The 9,238-nt window shown below is 36.9% G+C and overlaps 1 protein-coding gene across 1 annotated transcript; it reads left to right on the top strand.

Annotated features, from left to right (window-relative positions):
- The first annotated feature begins 362 nt into the window (after positions 1 to 362).
- LOC112464724 (E3 ubiquitin-protein ligase Ubr3-like) lies at positions 363 to 8,442 on the top strand. The gene is made up of 20 exons (XM_025031880.1): positions 363 to 478; positions 560 to 699; positions 836 to 978; positions 1,163 to 1,329; positions 1,401 to 1,644; positions 1,865 to 2,021; positions 2,264 to 2,494; positions 2,648 to 2,803; positions 3,048 to 3,208; positions 3,297 to 3,756; positions 3,927 to 4,072; positions 4,156 to 4,302; positions 4,858 to 5,166; positions 5,367 to 5,595; positions 5,764 to 5,976; positions 6,101 to 6,369; positions 6,671 to 7,027; positions 7,411 to 7,542; positions 7,654 to 7,793; positions 8,011 to 8,442. Exons 1-20 carry the CDS (start codon positions 363 to 365, stop codon positions 8,126 to 8,128), a joined length of 4,035 nt encoding a protein of 1,344 aa, XP_024887648.1. The 3' UTR covers positions 8,129 to 8,442.
- The last annotated feature ends 796 nt before the right edge of the window (positions 8,443 to 9,238 follow it).

Below are 9,238 nucleotides of genomic sequence, written 5' to 3'. Positions count from 1 at the left end.
TTAAATTTATATCTTCCATCAAAAAGTACTCTGCAAACGCAATTTAGTGACGTTGATGTACATATATCCAGAGATGAATGAAGGTCAGCTAGATATTTTGCTCGACAGCTTTATAAGGATGTTTCTAACAATCTGTGGTGTTACAGTCGCTACGCACTATAGCTACAATAATACATCATGATTGTATAAATTTTTATGGAGCGTCACAGAATATCCAGTGCAAAATATTTTATCATTGACGTTGATCGTGTATGTAATATAATAAATAACATTTCTTTGCGTATTTCTGTTTTCAGGTGGCTTTCTATGAGATTCTGAATGGATTGTGGGTTCGCAATGGATTGCAAATAAAGGGCCAGGCAATGACCTACATACAGTGCAACTTCTGCAACTCCATGGTGGACGCGGATCTGTATCTGTTGCAAATATGCGCCACGAAATTATTGCCGGATGTCTTTCTGAAAACCGTCATCGAAAAGTAATATTCTCTTTCTCGGGGTTTTTTTTTATTGAATCAATAATACAAATAATTTAACTTGTTGAAAAATATTTAATGCAGATTTCACGTGAGGGAATGGATGAGTTTATGCCTGTATCATGCCCCACAAAATGAGTATCTCGAAGGCGAGCATGATACCCCGATGTTGGAAAGCTGCCTAACATTCTTGGCTACGTTGGTCAACGTCAGAACAAATCTCGGTGAGTTTCTGTCGGTTTTAATATAATTCTCTTTCTTAATAATAAATTTTATAATCCTGAAAATAATAGAATCGTTATTCATGCAAGAATACGATACATATTAAAACGTTACATTTTTACATTTTTCTTGCATCAGGTTTATCGGATCCTGAAATGTCTCGTCTCGAAATGGTGACTTTATTGTGCATGGGCGATAAGACGCATAGTCAGTTGATGGAACTAATGCCGGAACGCTGTGGAACTACTCAGAACAGGGACTTTGAATCTGTTCTAGCCGATGTACGTTGATATATCATGCACATTTTTATTTCTAATTTTTATCTTTTTGTATAAATTTCACTTATATACAACTTACTTTTTAATCGTTATACAATTTTTGTATTGGATATACACATATATTTATTAATCAATTTTAAATGACATCGTTGATTTTGTTTTACTTAACGACGTAATGTGTTTGTAGGTAGCGCAATATAGAGCTCCGAATCTCGAAGCAAGTGGCAATATGCAACAAGGTATGTACGGACCAAAGGCTCGCGTGTGGGACGAGTTGTTCGATCCTCTACATGTGCTATTGAGAGCGGTCCATAGAAGAGACTTTCAAGTATCCATGGATCGTTTCACAGAATAGTACGTATCGGCCAAACACACCTATCTTAAAATGTTTCATTCTGGACAAATATTATATTTTTCTATTGCAGTGTGAAGCAATCGGGCAAGCTGAAGAACGGTGCAACTCCCTGGCCACCATTTAGGCAACCGGCTCCGGTTTCGTCGGACTACGATGATCCTCGTATAGTTTTACGTTCCAGAGTTTTTCACGCAATGATCCTGATAATACTCTATAAGGCTGTGAATGGTCATAACATATCTGAACATGTTATGGCATTGGCTATTTATCTTTTGGAGATGGCAGTTATTACTGCGGAACCGCCAGATAAATCTGTAAGTGATTCTTTTGATAAATCAATTGATTTAAGCTTGCTTTGAGCAGTTTATTCTTTTTCTTACACGTAAATTATTACTTTGTGCAGTAAATAAAACAAATAACGATTTATTAGTGCATGTTTTATCTTGTTCGTTTGACTTTTAATGTTCTCTTACAGTATATCTCTTTTAAATCTATTGTATCTATTATTTAACACAGTAATATAATTATTTTCAGGTGAGTCCTTTGTGTCAATACACCGGTGGCACCTCTCGTGTGATAAAGGACATGGATTTGGCTGGTTGGTACGAAAGTGATAGCTTGTCCGAAAATCTGAGGACAGTGATACCTCGAGTGATTCTAGTCCAAGAGTCAGAGCCTAGCAGCTCAGATAGTGAGTTATAAATTTATCGAATTTCTATTGCCTCATTTTTTTAATATAATATATAATTTAATCGATTTATTTAATTTAAAAATACTGAAAACAAAATAAAAATAAAACTAAATATGTAACACAATGTAATAATATATTATAAAATGATGAAATTATTTAATATATTAATGTGTAATAATGATTTAGTGACTAATATATTTAGTGTGATTTAACACATTGCTAATTTATTTAATAACGATTAGGTGAATTTGAGTGGGAGATTCAAGGAGAGATGAGCGAAGTGGCGACATCCCTGATGTTGAATGACGGCGCGGATGATGGCGCGGAGGAAGTATCTTTGGAACTGTTGGGATTTTCTGTAGGCCCCGTTAGAGATGACAACGGTGTGTCGAGCGCAAGTGCATCATCCTTGCCGGCTTTACTACCGTCGGTCGAGAGTGCTACATCTCTGCCAGCACTACCTTCAACAAGTGGTTAGCAAGATTTTGATGTAGATTGTGTATATTGCAACGTTGTTTTTTTCTTTCTTTTTTTTCTTTTTTTTTCTTCTTTTTTTTCTTCTTTTTTTTTTTTTTTTTAAACGATTTATATAAAATATAATATCGTTACGTTCTAAAACATTACAGTGGAGTATGATGTGGCAATAGTACCTGAAGACGGAATCGTCGCCATAGCTCGTAGTAACAGTGAGGATGACTTAACGATACCTTTGCAAAGAGCTTTGCCGCCATCCGGGGAAGAATCCATGGCTCTAGCAATCGAATCGCCTCCTTCACCAAATAGTACGTTTTTCAAACTTATAATTTTTTTTATCACTGAGCTTTATCACTGATGTAATAAAGGCAGCTTTCTCGAAAGTCATACTCGTTAGAATATCTCCTCGATTTTCTTTTTCAATTCTTCTTGTTATACTTTATTCTGTTAAATTTAGTTGCATATCAAACCTTCTATATGTAATATAATAATGATAGAATATAATGATATTATATTTTATTTAATTTATAATGTGTTTTTAATAATAATTAGATGTAGTCGGCGGCCAGCCAGCATTACCACCCGCTCCTCAACGTCCAGCAGTAATGGCCGGAAACGAAATAGTCACAGCACAACCGGTTAATTATAGGGCTACAGAAATCGTTCCATCCACGTCGAATCCTCACAAACATTTTAAAAGGAGAGAGCCACAAGTAATATAACATACACTACCTCTAACAATATTGTGCATTTATAGCTCGATTTAACTCATTGTTATAAAACATCATTTACATCTTCCAGGGTGGACCAATGCAACCGCAATCCGTAAAAGTGGGAGAGAGCATAATCTCCTTGCTGTTAAAGCTACATTCTCAATTATCGGGCGTGCCAGACAGCTACAATCCCGAACAAAATGCAATGTCGGACAATGAAGCCAGTAGCAGCAGCAGCACTAGTGATAGCAGTAGTAGCTCTTCCACATCATCGTCGCCTAGTGAATCGCGAATCGGTGATGGACCGTTCTTCATATCGCAGCTACTTAGGAAAATAGCGGATTTAGACCCTATGTGTAAACAGACGATTATCGAGACTAGGAACAAATTGTGGCCCCGTATGCAGGAGTGCGAGGAGGATGAACAGCGCGAAAGGGAGACTCGTGAGCGGGAGGAACGACGAAGAAGGGCGAAGGAGAGGCAGCAGCAGGTGATGGCGGACTTCGCTAACAAGCAGAAGCAATTTATGGAGAAAACGATGAAGACCGGTAAATTATTTATTTTGTGTGTATATGCATGCGTATTTATAAATTATTACAAATATTTATAAAAGTTGTAATATTTGTAATTTTTTTTGCACAACAAAAGTGTGAATTAGAAATTTATGGCACTCAGTAAATAAATTATATGAAATTATTTTTTTTTCTCGTTCTTACAGAAGAAGCAGGTGTATCCGGAATGGACTGGGATCAGGAGGAGAACGAGACTAAACTGACTAGTAAAAAGGAATATGACTGTGTGATATGTAATCAAACTACTCCCAGCAGTGAGGACAAACCGATGGGACTCGTTGTATTAGTTCAAGTAATGCTCTTATCTTTTGCCGCACGAAAAATGTTTTTTATGTATTTGCGTGTTATATATGTGTACGCATTTTTTTTATGCAGGCAACTAGCATTATTGGCCACGAACGACAACAATCGGATAGACTAGTTCTTCCCACGTCCGACGAAGATCCGCCTATACCGAGGAAAGATACCCGAGGCGCCCATTTCGACCGCAGAACGGACGATATGAATGGTTTATTCGATACCGTAAGCGAATAATAAATTTACAGTACCTACATGTGTTTTATGTATTTTCTTCGATTCTTCAAAAAAATTTTTTTTCAATTACGCTATCTTCTCTGTTGTAACTAACACATTGTATGCCATACGGCGAGGTTCTAGAAGCATTATTTGATCTTTTTGTATCACACGAAACTGGATGTCTGCTGAATTGACTTTAATTTCCGACATTACCTTTTGCACACGAAAATTTGACGACCTGGACAGATGGACAAAGAAACATGAATCAACACACATTCTTGGCTCTGAAGAAAAAGATAAATATGTATGGTGACTAACAAAATTTAATCTAACGAGAAAAAAAACAAAGCTCGTTTTATGGATATCCTTCCTGTCAAATGTTGCTACATCCCGGATCTTACACTTTTAGTATATTTACTTTTAACTGAGGTAACGTGATGAATCGATATTAAATGTTTAGTAAGATTTTTTGTGTAAAATATGTATTCTTTACAAGCAGATGAAAAAATAGGCATACAATGTCTTAACGTTAATTAATATTGTATATTTTTTATTTGGCAGTTGTCTTGGCTGCTCTCAGTTAATCTAGGATGGGAGGGTGGTGTCCATGTGCAAACGTGTGGTCATCATCTGCACCTGGACTGTTTGAAATCCTACCTAGAGTCCCTTCGCAGTCAGCAGCGGCAGCAAAGTCTAGCGGTGGAACGGGGCGAGTATCTGTGTCCGTTATGCCGACAATTAGCCAACTCTGTTTTGCCGCTGTCGCCGCAATTGGGCGAATGCTCGGCGATTGTGCGATCTCGTCATGCTTCCACGGAGACCATACTCACGGATCTGAACACTTTTCTCAAAGAGATACAACGAAATCCTGTACGTATATAGTAACTTGTCCTTCCTTTCTTTTTAGCGATTTTTTTATTTATTATATTTTTAATTATTTCAGTATATGTGCATTATTTTTACGTGCAATTATGTGCTTTAGTATTAACGTTTGATGATTACAGCTTATATGTTTTTTTTAATTAGGATATATCGAGGATGTACTTGCTAAATATATTTGTCGTTTCCAGGTCTCTTCGAATTTGGCTGTGGCGATGGGAAAGGCCATGGAAGATATGACGAGTAGCACGTATCTAAAGTATAAACAAAAGAAATGTAAACCTAGTCACCAAAGCTTGTTCCTTTTTGTAACCTCGGTAGCTCGAACTAACTTTGAGATTGAACTTGTACAACGCGGTGGATCGTTGTGCGTTCCACCACCTACCACAATACCTCTGACGCCTAAACGCGATTGTATAGGTACGTTAGTATTTCTTGATTCCGATTTACCAATTTATCCCATTTAGCTTTTCTGCCTTTTAATTTATTCACTGTACGCAATAACGCAGTACGTAGTTAGTGTATTTGTAATATCAGTCTGTAAATATGAAGATTCTGACCAGGAAAAAAAATGTATTACTTTTTCAGTCGCGCTTCTTCACGTTTTGGCGATGCACGCTCGCGTACTGACCACATGGCCAGTGCATCATGTATGGCAACAGCTATCTGGCATATCAATGATGGGAGAATCGGCCTCGCTCGCCTTGACGCCGCACGAAAGACAGGTTCCTTTACTTCTGCGAGACCCGACCGCTATGCTCATTCAATTCATACTGCTGTTGCCGTTGCATTTGGACCAAAGTACGCATGTTTCAAGGATTTTTTTTCTCGTACTCTACGTCGAAATAAATTATGTGGCGCATGTTTCAGACACATTTAATCGTATACGAGTAACAAATGAATTAACATTCCTCTTTCTCCACAGCATACTTTTCCGGCGTGGTAAAGGTCCTTTACAACTTGCTGTACTATCAAGTAATACTACAGGTAAGCTGTAACTTCTCGCGAGCAGAGCGAAATACGATCCTAAAGAGGAGATGCAGCTGCGCCACTACGCCTTCGGAGACCATACTGGCCGAGATTATTGAGTATTTCAACGAAAGCGGACTCTATCCCAGCACGGACGACGACAAACCGTCCACTTCAGCCTCTCCCACTTATACTAGAGTGAAATCACACTGCGTCGAGCAACAAGTACGTTCTATAAATATAATACACCTTTTATCTAAACATGTTCTTTCACATTCTTCTAAAACTAGCATTTTACGAAATAATTTGTCACGTTTTATATGTCTCATTTTGTATAATACAACATTTAAGCGATAATAACATATCTTGGAAGGTGATATAAAATTTGTGTTGCTTTGCGTAAACAAATTGATTACTTCTAAGAGGGACTTTATTATACTAAGAGCACCTAAAATGTATTGATGTGATTCTTTTACAGGATATTACAGATGTATTTTAATTATTTCTATTTGATCGATTTATTCAGATCCAGTCATTGTGCCTGCCGTTTTTGCGAGTGGCCGCATTGCTGCGTTATCATTTGTACGACCAGCCGCTGCCGGTGATCAGAGCGTCGCAGAGCGAGTTTGTGAGACTGGTATATTATCTGGAGCTAGTCACGGAAGGCATGAGCTGGGACAGCTTCGACTCAACGGTAGCGCTAAATTGGCAGGAACCAGAAGCGAGTGTCTCGGTGCCTCTCTTCTGGTGCGATCAGTTGATCGCATTTCTCGCCAATTGGCGAGGCCACCAGCCGGCCCGGAACCTGATAATAGAGCAACACATATCGTGGCACGTGCCGAAGCTGCTTAGTCTTCCAAGAGAATACGAAAAGATCTTCACGGTAAGAGCCAGTAATTAAAATACATTATTTGTTGCATTTAAAAATATATTGCAAGCTCATTAATTCGACTAAAAGGAGAAAAAGGAAAAGCGAGACATGCAAAATGGTTATAGATAATAAAAGTTGCGGTCCACTTGACGCTACAAATGCTTTGAAGCGTTCTTCTTCTCCTTCTTTCTTTATTGAAAGAAAGGAGAAGAGGAATGCTTTGAAGCATTTGTAGCATCAAGTGGACCGCAGCCAAGTATGATATATAATATCTTAATCTAAACATTCTATAAATCAATCATTTTTTGTGTATTATGTGTATTCACGTACTGTTACATTTATATATTGCTATTATTTGTATACCATTTTTATTCCTATGTCAATTCCTTTTTTAGTATTACCACGAGCGACAGTGCAGCCAGTGTCATTCTGTACCGCAGGAGATCAGCATCTGTTTGTTGTGCGGCACTATTGTCTGCCTCAAACAAAATTGTTGTAAACAGATGAACGTGTGTGAAGCTATTCAGGTGAGCGCAATTTATATGTACGAGAAAATGTGGGCAAGACCACATTCTTCTGCGAATTCACAGACTTTTAAATATTTATTCGATTCTTACACTTTTTTATACTTTATCTAGCATTCAATTGATTGCGGAGGTGGAACTTGCATCTATCTCGTAGTGACCTCGACTTATATTATCGTGATACGCGGTCGGCGAGCATGTTTGTGGGGATCTCTGTACCTCGACGACTTTGAGGAAGAAGATAGAGATCTAAAGTAAGTACGATTCATTGTAAGATACAGAATAAATAATATGAACAATAATATGATCAAGCATTAAGTTTGCCATTTTAATTTTTAACATATTAAAAACAAGAATACATTTCCGTTCAAGTTTCTTTTGTGATGAGTTACAAGTTAGTTTTTTAAAGAAGCAATAACTTATTTAGTATTTAATATATTCTATTATTTACTATTACAAATAATCTTATAGACGTGGCAAGCCTCTGTACCTCAGCCAGGACAGGTATCAGCTTCTGGAGCAGCAATGGCTGGCACACAGATTCGACCATACGAAGAAAACATGGGTATGGCATCGCGACGCTCTGTGACCCATCACGATGCTGTCGCATGTCACTCGTCACTCCTAATCTCAGAAACGAAGAAGACTCTCTCCCTCCCTTCCTCTCTCTATCTCACTCACGCGACTTCCACAATTTATTCTCACACAAAAATGCCTCGCCCTTTCGCCGTAATGTCCATGCGCTTTAGAGACTAAAGGGAGATAGATCGTCCTTAGCGGATATTATATATTTATTATGCAATCGCCAGTAAGTAGTAGACATAAATGATGAATGAAAGTATTAAGAAAGAAGAACACTCGTCTGGGGGGGAGGAAATAAATTATGTTTATATAGTTGCGCGTAACGACTAATACGTACTAGATTTGTAGAAATTGTGTATGCCCTCAAATTTAAAAACCTGTACATTTTATTTAAATGTATACATAGAGTTTTCATTTTAATATTTCCATGTAATTGTCTCCGAAGTTAATGATTATTGAAAAGAAAAATTCAGACGAAAGTTACACATTTTTCTTTCGAATTATACGCCTGTATGGAGATCTTTATAGAGGAAAATTAAAATGAGATACCCTGTATATATACATATACATATATACATAAATACATATAATATGTAAGCGTATAAATTACATCTTAATAATGAGAAAGAAGTACTTATCTAGTATGTAGTGTTTGTACCTTTTAGAAGAGGATGATATGTAAGTGATAATAATCAGAAAGGTAAGAGAAAACTTGTGTGTTGCTTCGAGCGGAAAGAAATTATTCATTTGGAAAATAGAAATAATTTCATATTCGTTTATTTTTCCTGCTTCGCCAGATGCTTCGCAGATGTTTATAAAATAAAGTGAAATTATTTTTAATTCTTTCTATACGGTTTAGTTATATGAAATGAAAGCAAAAAATGCATCGAGAGCATTAATGTCAATATGTCAATGGAACATGATAACAAGCATGACAGACAAATAAATGGCTTCTCAGAATATAGTGCAAAACTTTGATTTATTGCAAAATTAGAAAGATTAAAAAATAGAAAAATTCTTCTTAAATCATAAAATTATACGGAGTATTATGAGTTCGGATTATCCGATGCCATAGACATGTAAAATATATATAATTCCTGTGTTGATTAATATATGT

This window comes from Temnothorax curvispinosus, unplaced genomic scaffold (genome assembly GCF_003070985.1).
Source record: "Temnothorax curvispinosus isolate PA1 unplaced genomic scaffold, ASM307098v1 QBEX01014499.1, whole genome shotgun sequence".
Taxonomy (NCBI): domain Eukaryota; kingdom Metazoa; phylum Arthropoda; class Insecta; order Hymenoptera; family Formicidae; genus Temnothorax; species Temnothorax curvispinosus.
The sequence above is the reverse complement of the archived record's forward strand: the minus strand, read 5'-3'. Positions and strand labels throughout refer to the sequence as shown.